This window comes from Hyla sarda, chromosome 5, assembly GCF_029499605.1.
Source record: "Hyla sarda isolate aHylSar1 chromosome 5, aHylSar1.hap1, whole genome shotgun sequence".
In the NCBI taxonomy this organism is placed as follows: domain Eukaryota; kingdom Metazoa; phylum Chordata; class Amphibia; order Anura; family Hylidae; genus Hyla; species Hyla sarda.
In genome coordinates this window covers 384898257-384911197 of record NC_079193.1, presented here as the reverse complement: position 1 = coordinate 384911197, position 12941 = coordinate 384898257, and the positions used below count along the sequence as shown (strand labels likewise).

Here is a 12941-nt window from a genome sequence, read left to right as displayed (position 1 = left end):
GGATAGAGGAGAAATTATTTTTCACTGCACTACTCCTTTAAGGAGAGCAAATCATCCGCCATTGTGTTAGGCCTTGTTCACTCTTTGCTGTTTTTCAGAAATCACAGCCATATACTAATGTGGTCACCCTCAGGATCTAATAGTGTTTCCCAACCAGTGTGCCTCCAGCTGCTGCAAAACCAAAACTCCAGCATGCCTCTTGCCGCAAGAATTTGGTGTATTCCAGCATCTTCCAACCAGGGTGCCTCCAGCTGTTGCAACACTACAACTCCCAGCATGATTCTTGCCGCAAGACTTCGGCTGTCCGGGCATGCTGGGAGTTGTTTTGCAACAGATGGAGGCACCCTGGTTGGGAACAGCTGGAATAAGCCCAAACACTTGTAGCAAGAGGCATGCTGGGAGTTGTAGTTTTGCAACAGCTGGAGGCACACTTGTTGGAAAACACTGATTTGATGCAGTCTGCGGCTATCCAGCAAGTGCCGGTATATGATGGCCCTATGTATCGTGGAGCCTCCACCACCTTATATGCGATACTTGTGCCTACAGTGAGCAGAACTAAAGTATCACATGCAATCTGCATAGAGCTGGCTGACTTGTTACAATGTATCAGTGTAGACAATCGTTCACTAACCACAATAAGGATCACATGCAATCTGCATAGAGCTGGCTGACTTGTTACAATGTATCAGTGTAGACAATCGTTCACTAACCACAATAAGGATCACATGCAATCTGCATAGAGCTGGCTGACTTGTTACAATGTATCAGTGTAGACAATAGTTCACTAACCACAATAAGGATCACATGCAATCTGCATAGAGCTGGCTGACTTGTTACAATGCATCAGTGTAGACAATCGTTCACTAACCACAATAAGGATCACATGCAATCTGCATAGAGCTGGCTGACTTGTTACAATGTATCAGTGTAGACAATAGTTCACTAACCACAATAAGGATCACATGCAATCTGCATAGAGCTGGCTGACTTGTTACAATGTATCAGTGTAGACAATAGTTCACTAACCACAGTAAGGATCACATGCAATCTGCATAGAGCTGGCTGACTTGTTACAATGTATCAGTGTAGACTACGTAAAAGCTAACGACAACAAGGATCACATGCAATCTTTTAGGAGTAAGAGCTGGTACCTTTCTGCAGGTTCTGGTTCTCATGTTCTAGACTGGCGACCCGTGACAGGAGCTCGCTGTTTTCTCCGTTGGTGGGGGCAGCGGCCGTGCTCTGGAAAAATTAATCAAAAAGGAAGATTAAAAGCAAAAACAACAAATGCAAAAATAAAAAACCCAATTTTATGGAAAATAAATATTGTGGGATTGTGGGATATAAAGACCAGCAGTAGGGAAGGGGTGGAAATCTACCCAACCACTAACAACCCCCCCCCCCCCCACTGCCGATACAGGATGATTTGGGAAATGTAGAAAACTATGTAGAGGAAGCAGATTAACATTATAATGCAGCAAAAGGCCACGAAATAGCAGATACCCAGCAGCCTAGAGCGGAGGAGCATGCAGAACGGGTCACCCTACCAATTGGACTGTACGGTGTAATAGGTCTCCTGTCCTATAAGATTATCTCTAGTATGGTGAATTGGACAGAAAAAAAGGACTATTTAATTCTGGCGCTTCCTCAACTTTAGACTCATGTTTTTTCAAAATATAAAAAGAAAACATAAAATTAAAGGTGGTCGCACTTCCAACACGTTTCGGGTTGTACAGCCTTTGATACAGTGTTTCCCAACCAGATGCAAAACGACAACTCCCAGGATGCCCGGACAGCCGAAGGCTGTCCGGGCATCCTGGGAGTTGTCGTTTTGCAACAGCTGGAGGCACCCTGGTTGGGAAATGCTGGAATACATCAAACGCTTGCGACAATATGCATGCTGGAAGCTGTTTTGCAACAGCTGGAGGCCACCCCCTAGTTGGGAAATGCTGGAATATGCCAAATGCTTATGACAAGAGGCATGCTGGGCATTGTAGTTTTGCAACTGCTGGAGGCACCCTGGTTGGGAAATGCTGGAATAAGCCAAAGCAGGTACTTGGGAAAATTCAGTAGCAACTCGAAACGCGTTGGAAGTGCTGCCGCTTGTAATTTTATTTATTTTATATATAAATGCGTTCTAAAGATGGAGAAGCACCATCTTTAGAAAGCATTTCTGGATTAAGTAATTTTTTTCCATCCAATTAACCATTTCATAGTGTCGAGGCTCCAGAAGAAATCTAGGGTCGGACCCAGGGCTGCTGACCTACATGTCATGGTGATCTTTTTAATTGAATTGATTAACTGGAAGAGAGGGGGGATGTGTCGGGCTATTTGTACTGATCAGATTTACTATATGAGAGGTGGTAGTACAAGAAATCGGCCAGATGGTAATATGCCGATTTAGATGTGCTCTGAGCGCAATTGTGCTAAGCGCAGCTTCTTATTACCATTTCTCCCACCACATCTGGGTAATGCACTAAGGGCGTGCTCCGGTCTTTGTTTTTTTCTACACTTTAGGATTTTATTGCAGACCTGGCATGTCTATGTTCACACCACAATATAATGCCGAGCAACTCTGCTTTACTTATTTTACTGTAATAAAAAATATATATATATATATATATATATATACATATACTCCGGTCACTACTAGAGCTGCGTCCACAATCCTTGCCCGTGTCGGTACACTACAATTCCCACAGTGTACACGCTGTACAAAAATAAAGCAGCAGAAAATAAAAAGTGGCATATGGGCTGCAGAAAATCCACCCATGTGAACGTCCCCTAAGGTCATGTTCACAATGTGTAAAAAATGTGCGGAATTATCCATGTGGACGTTCCGCACGTTTGCCCGATCTGGCGGGCACTAGGACTGTTTAGAAATGCGCCGTGTCAGACACCAATTCAATCCGCAAAAAGAATAGACAAGTCTTTTCTTTTTGCGGACACCGGAATCAGGATTTCATGGAAATTCCACGGTGTGCAACAGTGCAGCGGAATCCAATGGAAATGAATGGGACTCTGCTGCAGTGGACTGTCCATGTGGAATATTTCTGAGAAATTCCACTGTGTGAACATAGCCTTATTTTGTGCAGCTAATGCCATGTGAGCTGAAGTGTGAACGCAGCTCTGGAGGAAACGGGGAGTATATACCATATACTCTGTACACCAAAGTTCAGAGCCTAAGCTGCGAGTGCTGGAAGCGACCGCCTTTGTCTCAGGAGTGATCGGTGATAGACTTACAGTACAGGACCCTGAGTGGCTCGGGGGAGGGGGAGCCTGGCCTTCCTTAGGACTATTCAGGACTGTCCTCAGCTAGAAAGGGGAGAAATGTGGAATCGTTTAATGACTGGAAACAGGACACCAGGGAGGCAGGCAAGTGGGGTGGGGGGAGAGACAGGAGGAGCCATGCAGAGTAAGGAAGAGTAATGGAGGACATCGTGCACAGGAAGCGGGACATCTGAGGAAGCGGGACCGGCAGCACTCTGTATAGATCAGTAACCATCCGTCTGCTGATCAATGGGACTGACACTTAAGTGGGCAACATCATTTGGAAAAACTTTCAACATGTCAAGCAATCTTGCCCAACCAGGGCGAATCCAGCTGTTGCAAAACTACAACTCCCAGCATGCTCGGACAGCCTTCGGCTGTCCGAGCATGCTGGGATTTGTAGTTTTGCAACAGCTGGAGGAACGCTGGTTGGGAAACACTGCTTGAGATTCAGCTGTTTAACTTAATTCAAGGCCTGGCCAGAAGCCCAATAAAAGGTCCTAGGGTGAAACTACGGGGCTCTGGTACAAAGCCTTTGGCTGCCAAGACATGCTGGGAGTTGTAGTTTTGCAACAGCTGGAGGCCTCTCCGGTTAGGAAACACTGTTCTAGAGACATGTAAAAAGTTTTGATTGATGGGAGTCTGAGTGTTCAGACCTTCACCGATCAGGAGAGGGAGCCGAGAGAAGTCTGCGCTCACACGATCGAGACACATTCCCAATGTAAGTCTATGTAGCGTCTCGATCATGTGACAGAGCCGGGAGAAGTGCCTGTGGCCGGGTGTTCTTCTCCCGGCCCATTCTCCTCATTGGTGGAGCTTTAAACACTCTAGACTCCATTGATCACAACTTTTCACATGCTTCTAGGACGTTAATTTTTTTTATTTTTTTCGGAGAGACCGGTACACTTTAAAAAGGTACTCCGCCCCTAGACATCTTACCCCCTATTCAAAGGATATGGGATAAGATGTCTGATCGCAGGGGTCCTACAACTGGGACCCCCATGTTCTCTGTGCAACAACCGGCGTCTGTTTAGAACGCTGGGTGTGGGCTTCGGGGGGTCGTGACATCACGGCCACGCCCCTTGTGGTGCGGCGCCATGCCCCCTCAATGCAATTCTATGGGAGGGGGCGTGGCGGCTGCCACGCCCCCTCCCATAGACTTGCATCGAGGGGGCAGGGTGTGGCGTCACGACCCCCGCTCCAAGCGTTCGGAACAAAATGTTCCGAACGTTGGGGCAGCGGAGTACCGCTTGAAAGGGGTACTCCGCTGCTCAGCGTTTGGAACAGACTGTTCTGAACGCTGGAGCCAGCGCTGTAAGCTAGTGATGTCATAGCCCCACCCCCTCATGACGTCACGCCTCGTCTCCTCAATGCAAGTCTAAGGAAGGGGGCGTGAGCCGTCACGCCCCCTCCCATAGATTTGCATTGAGGAGGCGGGGAGTGACGTCATGAGGAGGCGGGCAATGACGTCACAAGCTCCCGACGCCAGCATTCGGAACAGTTTGTTCCAAACGCTGAGCAGTGGAGTACCCTTTTAAGGTAGGTTTCGTCACAGATGCTTGGGGGTCACTTTGGACAGGGTCCTGTGACAATAAGCTGATCACAAAGTAGAGCTTTTTCCGACCCTTTTGGGCAGGTCTAGAACAGCTGTAGTCACTAACATGGATTTTAAAGGGGTGCTCTGTTGCAGAACATCTTATTCCCTTCCTACATGATAGCGGACAAGTGTCTGTTTGCACGGGGTCCGACAGCTGGGAACCCCCGTGATCTCCTGAGCCGCACTCCAGCTCCCTCTGCACGGATTGACCAATGCATGGAGTAGTGGCCAACACGCGCCTCATGTATCTTTACGGGAGAGCCGGAGACCGTGTTAAGGTATGTCCAGCTTTCCCATAGAGCAGCCGGACCCCCCACAATCAGATATTTTTCCCCTACCTTGTCTATAGGGGATAAGATATTCAACAACTGAGTACCCCATTAAGGAAAATGTATCAAAAAGGAAAATTCCAGGAAAAAATTAATTAAAAAGGAGAATGGGCTGAAGTACACCAGAGGCCACAGTACGAGGTCCTGGAGCATCATCATCAATATGCCAATTCGGTAGGCCGTGTCACACTGTGCCCTCTAAGGTCAAGGGAATCTCTGGCCTCAGTTCTGTACGGAGAAGCAAAGAGCGGCGACAGTGGTCGACACTAGTACCTTGCGGACTGCAATGCCTTCCCCATAGAGGGAAATGCATTTTTTTAAAGGATCTGTCCAGAAATGCGTTGCTATGGGGGTGATAATGCAGTCTGCACGGTGCTAGAGACTCTTCTGTCGGCACTGGCCGCCTTTGGGATCTCCAGCCAGAATTGGGGCCTTCGATTTTGCTGTGTGAGCCCGACCTACCAGTAAATTGGCACATGGAAAGCGGTAAGACGTCCGATGCACAAGCAGCAGCTGCCTTGTGTCCCCTTTAGTTTTGCCTGTAATTCTCCTTCAGACATTAGTAAGACATGATATTCCTCACACTCTGCACATCCTAGGGGTGAATCACACACGTGTTAATTATGAGGGATTAATGGCAGCTCTCCAGGAGGCACAAACGGGTATTAGGACAAACAGAAGGAGGTTAGAGAACAGCAGCGCAGCCGGCTCTGGGTTACGGGACGGCAGCACCGCCTGCTGGTACTCACTCCGGCCAGCGATTTCTGGATATTCTCCCTGGCTCTGGCAATGTCCCTGAGGATTGTGCTTGCTCCGTCATCCTGTAAGCCGTGCACAAAGAACCACACACACATTTTACATGTTACCACGAGGGAAAGAGCAGGAATCACTGAAAAGCCTGAGGGAAGATCTAGCCGATTGGGGGGTAAGAGAGGTAACAATCTCAGGGTAACAGGAATGGCGGCCGGTCAGGAGTCCTATACTGCGCCGAGTCAGAGCTGCACTGAGGATCTGGGTATAGGGCGACACAGGGCGACTCGCCACAGAGTCAGACACATTAGGATAAGTGACGGCAGGAAGACAAATCGGATGCGTCATGAAGTCTGACCTTATGCTTAGGATCCACAGCGCAGCCCTGACCTACACAAAGGCTTCTGGAGCCAAAACTATAGAGGAGTGAAGAGCCCAGACCAAGGCTTTAGGATTGGTACAAGGTAAAGACCACCACCAGAGCTACATACACAGCCAAAGGCAAGAAAAGCAGACGTCAGACCGGTCCGAGCGAGGGAGAAAGCCACAGAACAGTCAGTACGAGCACCATAAATAACACTATGACCATCTATAGGGAACATTGGGGTAATGGGTACAGGGGTCAACGTAGCATCTACAGTGCACAGGAAGCCAAAAGAGGCTACCCCAACATCAAAACGTATCCCACATCAAAAGACTGTATCCGAAAGTGAGGGTCCAACCACAAGAACAGGGGTCCAATGCCCCTTGAGTAAATGGAGTGGCGGTGATCTTGCTTGGCTTCATTTAAAGGGGTACTCCGGTGAATTTTTTTTTTTTTTAAATCAACTGGTGCCAGAAAGTTAAAGGGGTATTCCAGAAAAAAATTTTTTTTTTATATATCAACTGGCTGCACAAAGTTACAGATTTGTAAATTACTTCCATCAAAAAAATCTTAATCCTTTCAGTACTTATGAGCTTCTGAAGTTAAGGTTGTTCTTTTCTGTCTAAATCCTCTCTGATGACACCTGTCTCGGGAAACGCCCAGTTTAGAAGCAAATCCCCATAGCAAACCTCTTCTAAACTGGGCATTTCCCGAGACAGGTGTCAGAGAGGATTTAGACAGAAAAGAACAACCTTAACTTCAGAAGCTCATAAGTACTGAAAGGATTAAGATTTTTTAATAGAAGTAATTTACAAATATGTTTAACTTTCTGGAGCCAGTTGATATATATAAAAAAGTTTTTTCCTACCCCTTTAAACAGATTTGTAAATTACTTCTATTAAAAAATCTTAATCCTTCCAGTACTTATTAGCTGCTGAATACTACAGCGGAAATTTTTCTATTTTTGAAACACAGAGCTCTCTGCTGACATCTCTGTCCATTTTATGAACTGTTCAGAACAGCAAATGTTTGCTATGGGGATTTCCTTTTACTCTGGACAGTTCCTAAAATGGACAGAGATGTCAGCAGAGAGCACTGTGCTCATGATGTCAGCAGACCGTTCTGTGTTTCAAACGGAAAATAATTTCCACTGTAGTATTCAGCAGCTATTAAGTACTGGAAGGATTAAGATTTAATAGAAGTAATTTACAAATCTGTTTAACTTTCTGGCACCAGTTGATTAAAAAAAAAAAAAAGGTTTTCACCGGAGTACCCCTTTAATTGCTATGGGAATGTACTGCTTCATTTGTTATGGGAGCATGTACGGTGCTGCTCCATTCACTAGAGCAGTGTTTCCCAACCAGTGTGCCTCCAGCTGTGGCCAAACTACAACTGCCAGCATGCCCGGACAGCCAAAAGCTGTCCAGGCAAGCTGGGAGTTGTAGTTTGGCCACAGCTGGAGGCACACTGGTTGGGAAACACTGCTCTAGAGGGACAAGGTACCCCTGCTCTTATGAATGGTGAAGGTCTCTGTGGTCTCAGATACTTATTAAGTGACTTGGGGGATAAGCTTTCATTTTGGGATAACCCCATTAAAGGGCTCATCCAGTGTCAAAATCTTTGCAATAGGAATAGTTTAAAGGGGTACTCCCGTGGAAAATTATTATTATTTTTTATTTATTTTTTTTAAATCAACTGGTGCCAGAAAGTTAAAAATATTTGTAAATTACTTCTATAAAAAAAATCTTAATCCTTCCAGTACTTTTTAGGGGCTGTATACTACAGAGGAAATGTTTATCTTTTTGGATTTCTCTTCTGTCACGAGCACAGTGCTCTCTGCTAACCATTTTAGGAACTGTCCAGAGCACCATGTTTGCTATGGTTCCTAAAATGGAAAGCAGAGAGCACTACAGTCGTGACCGAAGAGAAATCCAAGAAGAAAAGCATTTCCTCTGTAGTATACAGCCCCTAAAAAGTACTGGAAGGATTAAGATTTTTTTTAATAGAAGTAATTTACAAATATTTTTAACTTTCTGGCACCAGTTGATTTAAAAATAAATAAAAAAAAGTTTTCCATGGGAGTGCCCCTTTAAATTCAGCAATCTTTTCAAGACCTCTGCTTGCTGACATTTAAAGGCTGAAAGTCTGTCCCAACTTGGCGCTCCCCTCAGTGCTGGGTGGTTTGTTACAATGTATCAGTGTAGAATGCAAGCTAAGACGACTCTCCACTAATAGGCCATGTTCAGACGGTGGAATTTCCACAATTCCACACAATTTCCCTTCTGCAAAGTTTGCTGAACAGAATTTTAGAATTTTGTCAGAATTTCAGTGGAATTCTATACTCTCAAAACACAAAATTCCACTGAAATTCAAAACCCCATTGACATCAATGGTCAGAAAAGTTAGAAAAAACTTAAAAATTTTGTGGAATGTGGAAATGTGTGAATGGGACAGCGGAATCCCATTCAAGTCTATGGGCAGTACGGAAATTCCACACGGAAATTTCACCTGGTCAACACGGTCATAGACTGCTAGCAAATCTAGAATAGGAGGGGGGGTTGTCTGACCTTGTCTCCTCCCTGTGTTCCAGAGGCACTGACAGCAAGCAGAGATCTTAAAGGGTTTATCCAGGAAAAAAAAACTTTATATATGTCAACTGGCTCCAGAAAGTTTAACAGATTTGTAAATTACGTCTATTAAAAAATCTTAATCCTTTCAGTACTTATGAGCTTCTGAAGTTAAGGTTGTTCTTTTCTGTCTAAGTGCTCTCCGATGACCCCTGTCTCGGGAAACGCCCAGTTTAGAAGAGGTTTGCTATGGGGATTTGTTTCTAAACTGGGCGTTTCCCCAGACACGTGTCATCAGAGAGGATTTAGACAGAAAAGAACAACCTTAACTTCAGAAGCTCATAAGTACTGAAAGGATTAAGATTTTTTAATAGAAGTAATTTACAAATCTGTTTCACTTTCTGGAGCCAGTTGATTTATAAAAAATGTTTTTTCCTGGATAACCCCTTTAAACACTGAGGATTATGAAGCCTTCGGCCAGACCAGAAGATCCCTTCGTACATCATAAGGATGCACAGTTTTGACCGGTCGGGGTCTGACTGTTCAGACCCCCACCGATCTGTAGATATGGCTGGGGGGGCAGGGGAAGCACACTGCTGCGAGCTTCACTCCCTGCATGAGAAAAGTTCCACTATACACCTATGGGCTTCTCTCATGCAACAAGATGGAGCGAAGCACCTAATTGTGTGCTTCCCCCCCAGCTATATCTATCCATGGGGGTTCCTGCAACATATCCTGCAAGTTTTGTTTTTTTAAGCAATGTTAAGCCAAAGATCCACAGCAGAAAGCATTGCCGGCCTCATCTTTTTGTATACGGGTGAGACAGGGTTGTATCTACCTCATTAATTCCTATAGGCATGCATGTTTAGTTCAGCGTTTCCCAACCAGGGAGCCTCCAGCTGTTGCAAAACTACAACTCCCAGCATGCCCGGACAGCCGTTGGCTGTCCGGGCATGCTGAGAGTTGTAGTTTTGCAACAGCTGGAGGCACCTGGGTTGGGAAACAGTTAGTTCTTGCACATTGGTTGTGTTATATACCCTTCCTCCCCGCTCAGTGCTCACCTGCGTTCCGTTGTGTGAGTTCGGTGCAGATTCCTGGCTCAGATTCTCATAATACTGCTTCTCGGCGTCGTCGTACTTGTACTTATCAAACCAGATATTATCTGTGCTCAAGAATGAGGTGGCCATGTCTCTGCAAAACACACAACCACATGTGTAAGTGAACGACTGCATCATGTAACCCACAGAGGCGGCTTTAATGGCATCACTGAGGATTAACGACAACCCTGCATGAGAACCGCAGTAAGTGTCACCCAGGAGCAATGGAGTCTATACAAGTCCTATACAAGGTGATGTACACTAGATGTCTACGTACACCTAATATACAGTGAGATGTACACATCCTATTTATACCCTATACACCACCATCTCTGTACACCTCCTATTTATACCCTATACACCGCCATCTCTGTACACATCCTATTTATACCCTATACACCGCCATCTCTGTACACATCCTATTTATACCCTATACACCGCCATCTCTGTACACATCCTATTTATACCCTATACACCGCCATCTCTGTACACATCCTATTTATACCCTATACACCGCCATCTCTGTACACATCCTATTTATACCCTATACACCGCCATCTCTGTACACATCCTATTTATACCCTATACACCGCCATCTCTGTACACATCCTATTTATACCCTATACACCGCCATCTCTGTACACATCCTATTTATACCCTATACACCGCCATCTCTGTACACATCCTATTTACACCGCCATCTCTGTACACATCCTATTTACACCGCCATCTCTGTACACATCCTATTTACACCGCCATCTCTGTACACATCGCCAACTCTGTACACATCCTATTTATACCATATACACCGCCATCTCTACACATCCTATTTATACCATATACACCACCATCTATGTACACATCCTATTTATACCATATACACCGCCATCTCTACACATCCTATTTATACCATATACACCGCCGTCTATGTACACATCCTATTTATACCATATATATATATATATAGCCATGTACACATCCTTTTTACACCATATACACGCCATCTCTGTACACAAGCTATTTACACTGCCATCTCTGTACACATCCTATTTACACCGCCATCTCTGTACACATCCTATTTATACCCTAAACACCGCCATCTCTGTACACATCCTATTTACACCGCCATGTCTGTACACATCCTATTTATACCATATACACCGCCATGTCTGTACACATCCTATTTATACCATATACACCGCCATCTCTGTACACATCCTATTTATACCATATACACCGCCATCTCTACACATCCTATTTATACCATATACACAGCCATCTCTGTACACCTCCTATTTATACCATATACACAGCCATCGCTGTACACCTCCTATTTATACCATATACACAGCCATATCTGTACACCTCCTATTTATACCATATACACCGCCATCTCTGTACACATCCTATTTATACCATATACACAGCCATCTCTGTACACATCCTATTTATACCATATACACCGCCGTCTATGTACACATCCTATTTATACCATATATATATATATATATATATATATATATATATATATATATATATATAGCCATGTACACATCCTTTTTACACCATATACACCGCCATCTATGTACACATCCTATTTATACCATATACACCGCCATCTATGTACACATCCTATTTACACCGCCATCTCTGTACACATCCTATTTACACCATATACACTGCCATCTCTGTACACATCCTATTTACACCATATACACCGCCATCTCTGTACACATCCTATTTACACCGCCATCTCAGTATACATCCTATTTACACCGCCATCTCAGTACAAATCCTATTTATACCATATATACAGCCATCTATGTACACATCCTATTTATACCATATACACCACCATCTATGTACACATCCTATTTATACTATATATATATATAGCCATGTACACATCCTTTTTACACCATATACACGCCATCTATGTACACATCCTATTTATACCATATACACCGCCATCTCAGTACAAATCCTATTTATACCATATATACAGCCATCTATGTACACATCCTATTTATACCATATATACAGCCATCTATGTACACATCCTATTTATACCATATATACAGCCATCTATGTACACATCCTATTTATACCATATACACCACCATCTATGTACACATCCTATTTATACCATATACACCGCCATCTCTGTACACATCCTATACAATACTAAGTATACTACATATACCAGTGTTTTCGAACCAGTGTGACTCCAGCTGTTGCAAAACTACGACTCCCAGCATTCCCGGACAGCCATAGGCTACAGCTGGAGGCACACTGGTTGGGAAACACTGCTGTGGACAAAGGCAGCCCCCCTATACATAGATAACTTTGGTGGAAGTGTCACTAAACCATGGCGCCTAAGGGAATAAAAGATCCGCATCATCTCTGATACCGGCCATAAGAACAGGGGCTGAGCGCTCATGTCTGCGGCATCACTCCGCCATACATTTATAGGGCCGATGCTGAACAGTAAATATGGCGTCTGTCAGAAAACTCGCTCTACCTGCAGTCACATGACTTCACGGTTCATATACTCAGTCTTGTGTTTAAAGTTAATGCAACTTCAACTTTCTAACCTACTTTGTGTTTCAGTCTTAAGATCTGAGTTTGTCAGTGAATGGAAAAATGTTAAGACACTCGCAAAACAGTAGAAGAAAAATGTTTGCGGTCAGTGAATAGAACCATTAGCTCATTTACTATCGAGTTCTGTATAAATTATGGCAAAAAGATAAATTTAAATATGAGGAAATGATTTGTGAATGCACCGATGTAGCCGTCTACTTTACACAATCCAAGGTCATTTATTGAATTGTTACATTTTGAGTTGTTTTTCCCTCTCTGTGATGTTTCACTTACAAAAGGAGATCAAATAATAAAAAAAAACCTCACTTGGGTGCACATTGGTGTATGTCCGTCCAGTGCACCAAGAGTTCCCATTGAAGAATATCT

The 12941-nt window shown here is 44.2% G+C and overlaps 1 protein-coding gene across 6 annotated transcripts in view; it reads right to left on the bottom strand.

Annotated features, from left to right (window-relative positions):
- The window catches only part of EEF1D (eukaryotic translation elongation factor 1 delta), a 36730-nt gene that overhangs the window by 6748 nt on the left and 17041 nt on the right, over nt 1-12941 (bottom strand). For 4 of the 6 annotated variants that reach the window (XM_056522938.1, XM_056522939.1, XM_056522933.1 and 1 more), the window contains 4 exons: nt 9939-10068; nt 5946-6017; nt 3244-3315; nt 1152-1242 (listed from right to left, as the gene is read on the bottom strand). In XM_056522938.1, the coding sequence (XP_056378913.1) occupies nt 1152-1242; nt 3244-3315; nt 5946-6017; nt 9939-10068 (365 nt within the window). The remainder of the gene's footprint in view (nt 1-1151; nt 1243-3243; nt 3316-5945; nt 6018-9938; nt 10069-12941) is intronic. The other 2 variants (XM_056522936.1, XM_056522937.1) reach the window with 2 other exon arrangements.